Raw genomic sequence first — 15,133 nt, forward strand, 5'->3', positions numbered from 1 at the left:
GTATCTTTCTGCGACATAGTTGGCCTTTATTTCATGATATGGCTAAATGTCCACTACAATTTTTTCGAACGGGATGTACATGTTTGTAGCAAAGCCAAGATTTGTTGCCCATCCTCAACTGTCCTTGAGAAAATGTATGGGAATATAGTAGTTAGAAACATCTCTCCTAACCAGGCAAACACTTACAATCATAATGGAAGTAGATCAAATAATTTTTAAAAAAATTATTTAGCTGTGCTTTATTGATACGTTGGGAAGAGCCAAAATACCCATCTGCTAATTTTATGCCAATTTATGCTCATGAACAAAAACAACCTGAACCAAATTTGCAGATTGTGATCTTCAATTTCAAAGATGAAAAGAAGGCACACAATAAAATTACCTCTACGATGAATGCTTTCCTCTCTGATTCACTTTCAATTTGCTTTATAGCTACATCTTTTCCACGCCATTTTGCTTTACACACAACTCCAAAAGCTCCTCTTCCAACAACCTGCAGAACATAGAGAAAAGTAGTAAGTGAACTAAATTTCCACAAATTACTTACTTTTCTTTCAAAGTTAAAGGCTAATCACAACTGTATTAGCCAGGAACTGAGAAATTAGATTGGTGGCGATTGTTTGAGGTGTATCCACATGTCATATGTGGAAGCCTTTTAAAAGGTCAGTTGATTAAGATTTCAGCACTGGCATATTCCTGGAGGGATGAAAGTTAAGACTGGAAAGATTTGGGGAATCTTGAATGATAAGAGATAGAGAATTGTAATGTCAAACAGAGAAAGGAAGCAAATGCAAGGTTCAGGAAACTGAAATGAAACAAGACCCTCGAGGAGTATTATTGAAGCAGAAACAACTCTCTAAGAAACAAATTAGGAGGGCTGGAATGGGCCGTGAAATATCCTTGGTAAGAAGAATTAAGGAAAATCCCAGGATGTTGCCTGGATTGGAGTGTACTAGCAACAAAAATGGATTGTTTTCACTGGAGTGCTAGAGGCTGAGGGGTGACCTGATGGAATTTTATAACATTTTGAGGGGCATGGATAGGATGAATAATTAGCATCCTTTATACGTACATTAGGAGAAATAGGGTAACTAGGAAAAGGGTAGGTCCACTTGAGGACAAAGGAGAGAATGTGTGTGTGGAGCTAGAGGAAGTGGGTGAGGTCCTTAAATGAGAAGAATATAGATGATGGTAACATTAGGGAGGGCACATTGATACGAAGAATGTAATATTGAGTGCCTTGAAAAACATTACGATAGATGAGTCCCTAGGATCAGATGGGATCTATCCCAAGATACTGAAAGAGGCAAGGGAGGAGATTGCTGAGGTCTTGATAGAGATCTTTGCATCCTCTTTAGCCACAGGAGAGGTCCTTGAAGGCTGGAGAATAGCCAATGTTGATCCTTTAAGGAGGGCAACAGGGATAATCCAGAAAACTATAGGCTTGTGAGCCTTACACCAGTGATAGAGAAATTATTAGGAAAGATTCTTAAGGACGGGATTTACTCACATTTGGAGAAGAATAGACAATAGAGATAGTCAGCATGGCTTTATTCAGGGGATATCTTATCTCACAAATCTAATTGAGATTTTGATGAAGTAACAACGATGCTTGATTGGATGTTGTCTACATTGATTTTAGTAAAATATTTGACAAGGACCCCTTGGTAGGCTGGTAGAAAATTAAGTCACATGGCATCCATGGGGAGTTGACAAGTTGGATATAAATCAGCTTGATTGCTTGGTAATAGAAGACAGTGCAGGTGTGCAAAGATATTTTTCTATGGAGAGGTCTGTGACCAATGATGTCCCACAAGGATTAATGCTGGGACTTCTGATGCTTGCAATATATATATTATTTGGATAAAGTTTGTATGTGGTCTGATTAGTAGGTTTGCTGATGACATGAAAAATTGGTAGAGCTGCAGATAGTGAGGAAGATTACCAAAGGATGCAGCAGGATATTGACCAGTTTGGAAGTTGGGTGGAGAAAAGGCAGATGGAGTTTAATCTGGACCAGTGTGAGATGATGTATTTTGGGAGGTAAAATGTAAGAATAAAGCTTACAGTGAATAGTAGGACTCTTAGGAATATTGATATAAAGAGGGTTCTTGGGTTGCAAGTCCATGAAAGTAGCAATACAAATGGACAAGGAGGCATACAGCATATTTGCCTTCGTCAGTCAGGGCAGTGAGTATAAAAGTTGGCAAGTCGTATTGCAGCTGTATAAAAGTTTAGTTAGGCCACATTTGGAGTATTTGCTTCTGGTCACCATGCTCTAGTAAGGATGTGGAGGCTTTGGAGAGTGTCCAAAAGAGGTTTATCAGGATGTTGCCTGGATTGGAAAGTATTAGCTATAAACTTGGATTGTTTTCACTAGAGTGTTGAAGGTTGAGGGGCGATCTGTTAGAAACACATAAAATTTTAAGAGGCATGGATAGCATGAATAGTTGGTGTCCTTTTTTCCAGCATGGAAATGTCAAATACTAGGGGCCATACAGTCTTAAGGTGTGAGGGAAAAAGTTTAAAACGAGATAGGTGAAGACATTTAAAAAAAAAACATACACAGGGTATTAAGTGCCTGGAATGTACTGCCAGGGGAGGTGGTAGAAACAGACGTTAGCAATATTTAAGAGGCACTTGAACAGGCAGGGAATAGAGGGATATGGACAATCTGCAGATAGATGAGATGAGTTTAGAATTGCATCGTGGTCCGCACAGACATGGTAGGCCAAAGGGCTGTGTTGTATCATTCTATGCTCTATTCTCAGTTCAACCCATTTGTTTCTAATTTAATAAAAAAAATTACAATATTTTATATTAGAATACAGAGAATATCCTGGAATATTTTCATATTGCCGTCACTAAGATTTGCATCTAAGGAAGCAAATTGTAGTGTAACAGGTGTCTCACAATTTAAACGTGCTTTCAGTGAAGTAGAGTTTGGAAATATTAAAACATGGATTAAATCATATGAAATCATGGTAGATGTGATAATGGCTTGGTTGGTTACGTTTCTATAACTGGTTCCTCATGCACAAGAGCAAATGGATTAGGATTAGCAAAAATACAGACCAAAAAAAAAAAAAGGTGTTTGCACTTTTGTTGTGTACATTAAATATGATTGGAAATCCTATATCTGAAAAGCTCAGGACCATCATGTTTTCAGATGAAGGATATCTCCAGTTTTTAGATCCACTTTAGTCTATTCGGGTCTGCTTGGGTCCATTCAGGCCCTTTGGGGGAAAAAAAGTCTTTGCTTCACCTGAACAAACCAAAAGTGAAGTATTTTTTCCCCAAAAGGCCTGAACAGAGGAGTTGAAATGCTGAGTTTGGGCCTGTGGCCTTAAAAAAAAGCTTTACTTTTTAGGTCATTTGGGCCAAGAGCTATTTTTTTGCAACAAAGAGTCCAAACTCAGCATGCCTACAGGTCAGCTTCTGAAACGACCTTCGGTTTTCAGGTCAGTTCAGTGTTCATAGCTCGGATGTATGGATAATGGATACTCGATCTGTACTTAATTCAGTTTCAGGGGATTGCCGTCAGTGCTTTGTTTGCATTTTACAGTGGCCCAGAAATTTGCGTCACTCGTGTTGGACCGTGCTCATATACCACCATAGCGCTAATAACGCAATGCTTAAATTTCAGTTGCGAGTGTGCCATTCCACATATACAAGAGTTCAAAACAAGTTTAATGAACACAGAAGCCAACAGTGACGAGAAAAAGAGAGTGAAACAATTTATTCTTTGAAACAATTGGCTGCTCTCGGAAGTTCTGAAAACAGCTCTGGCACTTATTAACGAAATGCCTCAGTAAAGATTTATCAAAGCAGGAAATGACAAAGATAGTAATCTCAAATAAGGAACTGGTTCAGCTCTAATTTAGAATTCTATTACACAACATTGATTAATGATAATCTCAAATAAGGAAATTCATATTGTACCTATTACATTCAAAGGTTTTATGTTCTTATGAAAGCACTAAATGCTGAAAAATGAAAAGTTAATATTAACACCTGAGGACAGATGGCTTAAGAAGAAAAAGTGATAATAGGAAAATGACTTCATTTCTCTAATCTTCTTCTGAAGTTTGTCAATGTAAAATGATCTTGCAAACGTAAACTGTATTTTGTTTTCTTTTCTTCAATATTTAAGCTCCATCTTGGAGAAATCTGCCCACAAAACTTTTTATTAGAGTGAAGTGCCATAGCTTAACTGTCATCTCCTCAATTCCTTTTCCAATTAAGTGCGAATACAGTTTTTAGCCAAGTCAGGAGATCATTATTTCTTCTCCAAATATTTAACATATAATCCAATCTCGCATAATGTTTTGAAGAATAATTGAGGATTAGGACATGAATTCTGAGTCTACGGTTATGGTTTTATTGGACAATTTGATCCTGGCACTCCCATATACTTGGCTATCCTAAAGCAAACACCCCAAAGCAAAGCAACAGAGATGTAGAATCAATGTGCCTTTGAAATATCCTCTAAATCCAGTGACAAGCAACCAGGTCCAACAGCAGCACCTCTCCCAAACCCAAAAAGTGCCCAGAATCAAGGCACTCAAAAACAGCTCAACTGGACAGGACACATTGTTCATGTGTCTGAACCCATCCTCCTGAATCAATTGCTCTACTTGGGACTCAGTCAGTACCAAAGAGTTTCAAAACATTTTAGGGATGCCCTTAAAGCATCTCAGAACATATTCACTAACTCAGAAGAGTTCCTATGGTTTCGTAGAATAGAACAGATAAAGTTCATTCAAGAAGGAATCAAACACAAAGGAGAGTGTGTACAGAGGCAAAGTCAAGGCATCAGATTCAGCGCATAATTCTCAAAACAACCTGGTCTTCTAATCCTTCAAACACTATTTGCTCCATTTGCACCACTTAACCATTCTAATCTCAGCTTCCAGCACTTAGGTCAAAGACTTGTATATTTTGGCATTGCGAGTGCACATATAAATAATTATTCAATGCTAAAAAGGTTGCTACCTCCACCACCCTTACAAGCAGTGACTTCCAGGTTCCCACCACCTGGGTGAAGAAGTTTTCTTCACATTACTTCGAAACCTTCTGCCCCTTCTCTTAAATTAATGCCTCCTGGTCATTGATCCCTCCATCAAGGGGAAAAGTTTTTTCCCTGTCTTTGCTATCCATGCTCCTCAATTTTATACATCGCCTCTGCTTTAAATGGAAACAACTTCAGATTGTCCAATCTTTCTTCACAACTCTCCAGCCCAGCTAACGACCTGGTAAATCTTCACTGCATCCTCTCCCTGCTATCACGTGTCCTATAATGTAGATTCCAGAACTGCACACAATACTCTAGCTGTGTGCTAGCCAGCATTTATTACAGATTCAGCGTAACCTCCCAACACTTAAAACTCTGCGCCTCAACTAATAAAACAATAAGTCTTCTTAACCACTTTATTCACCTGTTCCGATAGCTTAAGGGACTAGTGTACACGCACACGAAGGTCTGACTGATCCCTGGCACTTTACAGGAACCTACCATTCATCATATACAGTGGAATCTCGATTATCTGAAGGACATGGGCAGGGAGTATTTCACTTGGTTAATCAAATGCTGGATAATTGAGGTTCCTCTGTATTCCGTTGATTTGCTTGTCCTTCCGAAGTGCATTACCTCATATTCATCTGGATTGAACTCCATTTGCCACAGACTACCCTATGTCTGTTCTACTCGAAGGCTATCCTCCTCACTATTTACTCCCTCAGCAATTTTTGTATCGTGTGCAAATCAAGTAGTTCTCCTGGTTTCCACTAGCAGTGATGTCATCAAGCTGGGAAAAGACCTTGTCAAATTTTAACATTCCCACAAACAAATCAAGGACTGGAATGCACTAAGATTTATTTTTAATTTAAACTCTACAAAGAGCAAAATAATGATTGGTACCATATATATTAGAAGAACCAGATCCTGAAATATAAACAAACTATGTTTTAAAAATGTGTAGAGTTAATCAACAGGGAGAAATTTGACATTTAGCAAGTATAAAAAGAATTCTTTTTAGAAGAGAGAGATTTCTCAATAGTAATTATTAACATTATTAAACCTGATTACAGCTCAACATTTTTGTCAAGGGTCTTCCACAGCACAGCGAACAGTGTAAAAGATCAAGTTCTCATCAGATCAGTAATTTTTAATTGATCGCTGTCTGCAGGGGCTTGAACACAATTACTAATGGCAACACCTCTGGTGTAGCTCTTGCTACAGGTGGGCAGTCTCAGAGGTTGTTTTCAAAGGTATAATGCAGGAAATGTTGACAGTTTGCTGTCATTACTGTAATAAAAATCTGGCCAAAGTTTGACTGCACTGAACTGATACGGTAAAATAATTATGAGTGCTGGTGGCTAAAATGTTGGATAAAATTTTATGCAGGTCTGAATGACATAGACAATAAAGGAGATGTGTGGAAGAATCGGGCAACAAATGCGGTGAGGCACATCTCAATATTAGTACAACTTGTCCAATCTTATGCTTTTCACACGCAGTTTGCTAAGATGGTCACTCGACAACTGTGAGATATTGTATTCTAGGTCTCTTCAGTAACCCATTCACAAGCGCTTTATGTCTATTCATTCATAATTCCTTTACTAACCCACTCATAAGCGAACACTGCATTCCAGTTTCATTCATAACTCCTTACTATAACACTCTTTCATTCATTCATAAAACCGCAGTTCTGTAGTATATTCTACAACCACAACAAAGACCAAAAATAACCCTTCCTAATCGAAGCAATCCTTTCAAACCCATTACTGCATTTTCACAGCTTATCAGCCCTTGCTACAAGCAATGCTTACCTCTGAACAAGTGTAGCATACAGAACAATACCATCCCCACCATCATGTCTCCACAAAGCATTATGTCCTGGACCAGTATAGATTACAGAACCACCAAACAGTTTCCCCAATTAATATGTACTTGTTAAATACCTTTTCCCATAAGAAACTGTCAAAACTGTGTTTAAGGGAAATTGCATGAATGAATGAAATTCACTCTGGCAAATAGTAAACACATCTCACAACCCAGCTGCAGTAATCAGTTTAATAGCCTTTATTAAGTACTAGTACAATTTCTAATTTATTTAGAGCATATAGGCTGAGTATTTTTACTAACTTAAAAGACAAGATGACTAACACCTCTTAATTATGCAAGCAGAGCGGACAGACACTCTTAACCCCATCAGAAGTAGCAGCCAGCAGTTAGCACATCTCCTGTCTCCCAGGACACAAGCCCCTCAAACCTCTGCGTACTATAGATAAAAAAAAAGTAACACCATAGTAATGGAATTTTAACATAAGTAAGAACCATACATAAAGGGACTCTTGTATTTCGGGATTCTATTGCCCCGTCGAACCAGTGCTCTGGCAGTTGCTGAATAAAATAGGCTATTTTCACCATTCGCTGATTTCGGTTGTTATATGAACATGATCTCACACACCAGAGATTGGGATTATTTCTTGTTGAATACCATGTTGGCAGCACAGCATGCTTTATTAATAAGCAGCCGCCAACTTTATCAAGCTTGCTAAACAAGCTCATGTCACGAGAGCTTGACAAGGAAACCACATACTGCAACTGGTGGATTCAGCTTGCCAGTTGCTCCAAATGCCCTGAATGTTAGAAACTGGCTACCAACATCACACTGCATATTTCATGGGCATCAACCAAAAACACCCCACATTCATGGACATTGGCAACTGTTATATGCTAGTCTGAAAACCCTCATGGTACAGTTATAGGACATTTCCACCTTGGCAACCATCATTGTAATGCTGCAACATTACACAGTGCACACAGGAACATGCATCCAGCTCATGAACTGCTGCATCTCTGGCATCTTTGCTCTCTCTCTTTTAGAGCTCACTCACTCTGAGCTTACCTGGATGCTTACAGTATTCCTGTCTTGTGTTGCTTTGTCGGACTTTTGCCCACGTAGACAGAAATGTGAGGTTCAGCTAAGTGATATTTTGCCTGGCCTTTTGGCATAGATAAAAAGCCAGGAAGCTTGTCATAGTTTGTCAGCAGGCCACAGTTGAGTTAACAGAAATAGTCGCTCTCTGGGATTGCCAGCACAATGAGTCAAGTGCAGCTTCCAACACCAGTCCAGGTCCTGCTCACAGCCCTTTCTACACAATCGGTCACATGTCAGACAGACCACCACCCAGTTTGACTCTTTCTACCCTTTTGGGGGCAGAGGGGGTGGTTTTCCTCCTAGAATAAGACGGGGCAGGTATTATAGGAGATGAAAGTGGGTGACAAAGCTAGTACTTTTTGTGCTGTTATTGTTGTCATGAGTTGGATAGATTAGATTGGGGGGGGGGGGTTGGTGTGGGGGGGGGATGATGAAGGCAACAGTGAGTGTGGGTAGAGTCTGAGCCCTAGTGGAAGGTGGGTTCAGAAGCAGAAAAAGAGTGAGAGAAGAGATATGGGAAAGGAGATGGTGGCACTTACCTGGCAGAGTGAAAGAGGATAGTGCCCTTCTTCCAATAGTGCTGAGCATTCCTCCAGATAGTTAAAGCTACTTTTAACCTGGGTGACAAACTTGCACCAGGCTGGCATGGTTTGATGTTGTGGCATCCACTGCTGGTCCTATGGAAGCAGTCCCACAGTGGTATCATCATGTATAGCAGCACACTGGCTCAGTGGTTAGCACTCTTGCCTCAGTGCCAGGGACTCAGGTTAGATTCCACTTTTGGGCGACTGTCTGTAGTTTGCACATTCTCCACGTCTACATGGGTTTCCTCCGGGTGTTCCGATTTCCTCTCACATTCAAATATGTACAAGTTAGGTGGGCCAGGTGGAAAATGCAGGGTCGCAGGGATAGGATAGGTTGCAGCTGGGTGGGATGCTCTTCAGAGGGTCGAGCATACTTGAAGGGCCAAATGACCTACTTCCACACTGTTGGGATTCTATAATTCTATGAAAACAGGACCCTTCCTACAAAGCAGGATGCTGATTTTCCTAGCTGTTGTGTTCTGGTCAAACGATGTAGGGAATCTCTAGATCTCCAGTGCTTGCTCAACGCACCATTGACTGTCAAAGATGGTACTGACACAAGGGAGATATCTACTAATTAGAGAGCTGTTCTGGGAATGGCGTTTGATAAGATGGACAGAAATTGGATGAGAGTGGTGCCAGATTGGCGTGGTAGGTATTAAGGAGCAGAGTTTGGCCAGAAAATACGAGAGAACTCACGAGACCCCATGCAACAAACCCTCCAAAACTTGATGCAGTTTGGACTTAACAAAAAAAAAGTGTAACATTCATCTCTCGAGGTCCATGCTGCAATCAATTGTAGCATATTCAGTGTCAGATTAGTCCTGGTTGTAGTGCTCGATTCTAAATGACAAAATGTTTTGACTCAAGCCCAGTAGACCACAGTCTAGTCTCACGGACGAGAATACTACTGTGGAGATGTTGGTGTGAAGCAATGTGATCTTTTCATGAAGAAAGATATATTATTTGCCACATGAAATCTGAAGCTATTTATAGTTTGTATATTTAGTCCACATAACACACCAGTGTTGGATTCTTGCTGAAACGGATATCTTGAAGTTTATTTATGATGCTAGCTATTTACATAGTTACAGCCTTGTGTCTCACTCACATGGTCACAAGATCCTTGAACAGACTTTAGGGACTGAAGTTGAAAATGACCCCAAATTTGTAATCTCCACCATAACTGCCAATGCCATGAGCATGCAAATACAGAAACAAGATGATAAAATAGATTACTGTGTGGATGGAAAGATGGGGAGGACAGCATCTATATAAACTGAGTTGTATGCGAAACAAGATGGGACTTAAGTTCCTTGCAAAGCACTTTGCGAGTGTAGTTAGCGAAGTACTTCTGAAAAGAATTCAATCTCAGTTTGTTGGGAGGGCTTTAAAGTAAGACAGTAGGAGTGTGAAAACAAGCGAGATACTGGAAATGAACACCAGGCTGCACAAAACACCTGCAAAGAGAGACAGCATTAGCATAGAGTTTAGAAAGTCAAGAGGTGAAGTCAGAATAAGACAAAGTAATCAAGTCAAAATCAGGGCTCAATTACATGTGTGAATACCTGAAATATAGAAATAAACATCAGGGATTAACAGATATGGTTTGTCATGTGAAAATATGATGTTGTGGTGATAACGGAGACCTGGCTTGAGGAAAGGCAATACCTGGCATTAAATATTTCTGGTTACAAGTTGCTTAGAAAAGATAGGAAAGGAGGGATGGTGGTATTGGTTAAGCAAAGCATTACAAATAATGGAGAAAAAGGATGCCACAGGAATTGAGATCAGAATCAATTTGGTTAGAGCGTAGTAACAATAAAAAGATTCAACTATATTTGTCAGTGTAGTCCATGGACCACTAACTAGTGGGAAGACTGCACTGGGACAAATCTGCCGGAAAATTAAAGCGACACACAAACATGATAGAATGGTTATAACCAGGGACTCAATTAATCCAAATGTCGACTTGGCCAGGGTATTGTGCAAAGGACAGATGGAGTAAAAGTTTAAAGACAGTGTTCAGAAACACTTTCTACAGAAGTCTGCATCCAGTCCAACAAGACTTTGTACGTTGGATATGGTTATTGCAGATGAGGTGGGGACCAAGTACATCAAGTGCCAGTGGGGATATAACAAAGAAAAGAGACAGTGATTATTATGTTGTGCTGTCCAGAATGATAATATAAAAAGGGCAATAAGCAAATCAGAATAAGAACTGCAGAAAACCGACATCAACGAGCCAAGAACGGAGCTCAACTGGATAGACTGGACAAAAGGCAGGCAGAAAACAATAAATGAAAAATGGGCTACCTTGATTAATTGATTGTTGTCACATGTACAGAGATACAGTGAAGCATGTTGTTTTGTGCACTATACAGACAGATCGTACCATACAATGTGCATCAGGGTAGCAGGACAGGAGTGCAGGATACAGTGTTACTGCCGGAGAGAAAGAGATCAGCATTAACATTTGAGAAGTCTGTTCAAAAGTCTGATAACAGTCGTGAAGGAGCTATTCTTGAATTTATTTGTATGTGGACTCAAACTTTTATACTTATGGAACAGAGTGTAATCAGGGTGGGAGGAGCTTTGATTAAGTTGGTTACTTTTCTGAGGCAGTGGGAAGTATAGATAAGATCTAAGGATGCAAGTTTGACTTGCGTGATGGACTGGGTTGTGTTGCAATTCTCTGTATTTTCTTGCGGTCTTGGAAAGAGCAGCTGCCATACCACACTGTGATGCATCCAGAGAGGATGTTTTCTATGGTGCATCCATAAAAATTGCTAAGAACCCTTGTGTACAGGTTGAATTTCCATAACCGTCTGAGGGAGAGGCGACGTTGTTGTGCTTTCTTCTGTTGTGTCAACGTAGGTGGACCAGGACAGCTTGCTGGTGATTATCACTCCCAGGAACTTGAGACTCTCGAGCATCTCCACCTCAGCACCATTAATGTCCTCCACTCCACTTCCTGATGTCAATAACCAATGTTTTTCTGGCATTGATGGAGAGGTTATTGTCTTTACACCATGCTATTAAGCACTCAATCTCTTTCCTGTATTGTCTCATCATTGTTTTAGATCCAACAATGGCGGTGTCATCAGCAAACTTGCAAATGGAGCTGGGATGGAATTTGGCCACACAGTCCAGAGTATAATAGGGGACTACGTATGTAGCCTTTCAGGGCACTGGTGTTGAGCAGTATAATGGAAGTGGCTTTGTTGACTCCTTTTTTTTTCAAAATGCAGAATCCCTAAAGTGTAGAAACTGGCCATTTGGCCCAACAATTCCACATCAACTCTCCAAAGAGCATCTCACCCAGACTCCCCCCTCCCATCCAACTCTATCCCCGTAACTTTGCATTTCCCATGGCTAATCCACCTAATCTATACAACCTCAGACACCATGGAGCAATTTACCATGGTCAATCCACCTAACCTGCACATCGTTGGACTGTGTGAGAAAACCAGAGCACCTGGAGGAAACCCATGCAGACATGGGAAGAATGTGCAAACTCCACACAGAGTTGCCTGAGGCTGGAATTGAACCCGGGTCCTTGGTGCTGTGAGGCTTCAGTGCTAAACACTAAGCTGCCATTCCGCCCCAATTCTTACTGATTGAATTCTATGGGTCCAGTTACAGAATGGGCAGCTGAGATTTAGGTCTCGCAGTTTAGAGATGTTTATTTCGAATTATGGTGTTGAAAGTAGAATTACAGTTACTAAGTAGGAACCTGACATAGTTATCCCCAGATGTTCCAGGGATGAGTGTAGGGCCAGGGAAATGGCAACTGCTATTGACCTGTTGTGCTTGTAGGCAAATTGCAAAGGATCAAGTCAATGTGGTAGGCTGTAGCTGATATGAGCCATTAGTAACCTCTCGAAGCACTTTATAATTGTGGAAGCCAGAGCCACCGGGCAGTCGTCATTGATCTTCTTTGGCACCAGGATGATGGTAGTCTTCTTGAAGCAGGTGGGGGCTTCAGATTGTAGTAAGGAAAGGTTAAAGATGTCAACAAATACTCCCACCAGCAGGTCTGCACAGGATCTGAGTGTACAGCCGGGGACTCTATTCCTACCAGTCGCTTTCCCGTGGGTTCAACTTCAAAAAAGAAATGGCTCAGCACACTCAAGATACATCCCCCTCAAAAAGGAAAGATACGGCAAACAAATCCATAGCTCTCTGGATGAAAAAGGTTGAAACTCTGTTACTGGAATAGTTTAAGAAAACAAAGGAAGTGTTGGATACTTAAAGTTGGGAATGGATGAAATGATTCCAATGATATTGAAAGAGGTGGGACTGAAAATTGCAAGTTCATTGGTCATACTTTCTTAGTTTATTTTAGATTCAGCAGAGGTGCCAGAGAACTGCAAACATTGCACCCTTTTCCAAATGAAGATGCAAGGATAAACCCAACAATTACAATCCAGTCAGGTTAAATTCGGTGATGGGGACGTTTCTGCAAGCAATTATTTCAGATAGAATTTTACGCATGGATAAACGTGAATTAGTTAGAAAGAGTCAGCATGGATGTCTAAAGAGGAAGAAAAAGTCTTTGCAGTTTTCGGCTGGTCAACTTTAAGAGCTTCTGGGTCCCAGTCATGCAGACGAAAATGTGAAAAATGTGAAATTGCCCATTTGGACAATAATGGGAAAAAAAAATCAGCTGTAGAGGATATGGATGTCCTACTGCATCAAACTGCAAAAACATCAGGAATTATAATACAATGCTATCATTATTGCATGGGGAATTTAATTCAAAAGTACGATCTTTATGCTTCTCTCATCCACACTTGCAAGAAAACATCTGTAATACTGTGCCTCTTATTTAAAGAAGGATGTAAATGTTTTGGAAGCAATTCTGAGGATGATCACGAAACTAATATTCTGAATGGATTGTCTCATGGGGAAAAGTTATACAGATATATTTTAACTTCAACTTAGAAGAATAAATAAGAGGAGGCTCTATTGAAGTAAGATCCCAGTGAGTGCATGTGGAAAAAGCATTTTGTCTTGTGAGAATATCTAGAATTAGAGGTAACTATTTCAAGATAAGGATTCACCCAGTTAAGGCAAAGATAAGGAGAAAAGCTTTTCTCAGAGATGCATCTGTCTTTGTTACTCCTTCTCTTAAGGCTGGAATCAGTCTTCAAAATGTTTTTAAGACAGAAATTGGTAGATCGTTGACACGTAAGGGCTGAAAGTTTCTTGGGATCAACAAGAATGTGGAGTAATTTATCAGACACAAAATTACTGAATTGAAGAACAGGTGAGGGGCCATTGGCCTACTCTTGTTCATAATTCCTATGTTCATTCTACCGTACCTCTAAGTTAGGGACATCTAATTACTGGAATTCGACACAAACCCCTCTGTTAAAAAAACTAAGTAACAATATTAAAAGCCTGAAACAAAATGTGTCAGCACTTTATTATTACCAACATAGAGAGGAAACATGCATAATGCCTTGGAATAATATCTATCTTGATACCTAAACTAACGGGCAGGGTGCGGACTAGCAGCCATTAAAATAAGTATCAGGTCAGATTTTCATAATTTCACAGCAATAAAAATAGCTCTTAGCTTCTAGTAGTTTAGAATATGCAATTTTAAAAAAACTGTCATCATTTTTCTCCATCTACAGCTACAAAGTATTCTTTCAATTTGATTATTAATTAAATCTTTTGGGATCAGTTATATGCTGAAACCCTTCATCAAATGTTTTGGATCTAGAAAATAAGCACAATATTTCCAACTTTGCAGATGACACAAAACTGAAATAGCACTGGGAGTTGCAAGGAGGATGCAAAATCATTCAGTGGACTTAGAGATCCGAAGTAGGTTAGCAAAAATCTGGCAGATGGAATAAAATGCAGAGAATTGTGAGGTTATCCACTTTGGTAGTTAGAACAGAAATAGAACATTTCTTAAACTGCAAAAGACTAGCAAGTGTGGAGCTTCAAAAGCATTTGGGGTATCCCTGCTCATTAGGTTGGAGATAGTGAGGACTGCAGATGTTGGAATGTCAGAGTTGATAAAGTATGGAGCTGGAAAAAGCACAGGTCAGACAGGATCAGAGGATCAGGAGAGTCGATGTTTCAGGAGAAATAAATAGAGGAGGGGGGTGAGGCTGGGAGGAGGAGGGTGAGGCTGGGAGAAGGGTGGGAGGGATGGCGATAGGTGGATGCAAGTAGGACATGATTGTGATTGGTCAGTGGGAAAGGTGGAGCGGATAGGTGGGAAGGAAGATGAATAGTTAGGTCAGGTCAAGAGAGTGGGGCGGACAGGAAGGGCTGGACCTGGAATGAGGAGGGGTGGGAGTTGGAGAGATTTGGAGGCTCCCAAGGCACAAGATGAGGTGTTCTTCTCCCAGTTTGCATGTAACCTTATTTTGATGGTGAAAGCAACCCAGCATGGACATGTCGTCGGGGGGATAGGAGGGAGAGTTGAAATGACTCGTAACTGGAAGGTGGGGTTGATTGGGGTATAGGAACAGTGATGGTCCTCGAACTGGTCCCTGAGTTTGTGCTCAATCATTCTGATGCAGACGACACCATACCAGGAGCAACGGATGTAATAAATCAGGTTAAAGAGAATGCAGA

At 40.3% G+C, this 15,133-nt stretch overlaps 1 protein-coding gene across 4 annotated transcripts in view; it reads right to left on the minus strand.

Moving 5' to 3' along the window:
* Window positions 1-15,133, minus strand: part of map3k7 (mitogen-activated protein kinase kinase kinase 7) — a 151,982-nt gene that overhangs the window by 110,089 nt on the left and 26,760 nt on the right. For 3 of the 4 annotated variants that reach the window (XR_006310759.1, XM_043685197.1, XM_043685204.1), the window contains exon 2: window positions 383-493. Coding sequence is in view for 2 of the 4 variants with exons in the window: in XM_043685197.1 (XP_043541132.1) it covers window positions 383-493 (111 nt within the window). In the remaining 2 variants the exon portion in view is untranslated. Of the gene's footprint in view, window positions 1-382; window positions 494-15,133 lie in introns of those variants that run through there. The other variant, XM_043685211.1, reaches the window with a different exon arrangement.

Source organism: Chiloscyllium plagiosum, chromosome 3, assembly GCF_004010195.1.
Source record: "Chiloscyllium plagiosum isolate BGI_BamShark_2017 chromosome 3, ASM401019v2, whole genome shotgun sequence".
NCBI classification, from domain to species: Eukaryota; Metazoa; Chordata; class Chondrichthyes; order Orectolobiformes; family Hemiscylliidae; genus Chiloscyllium; species Chiloscyllium plagiosum.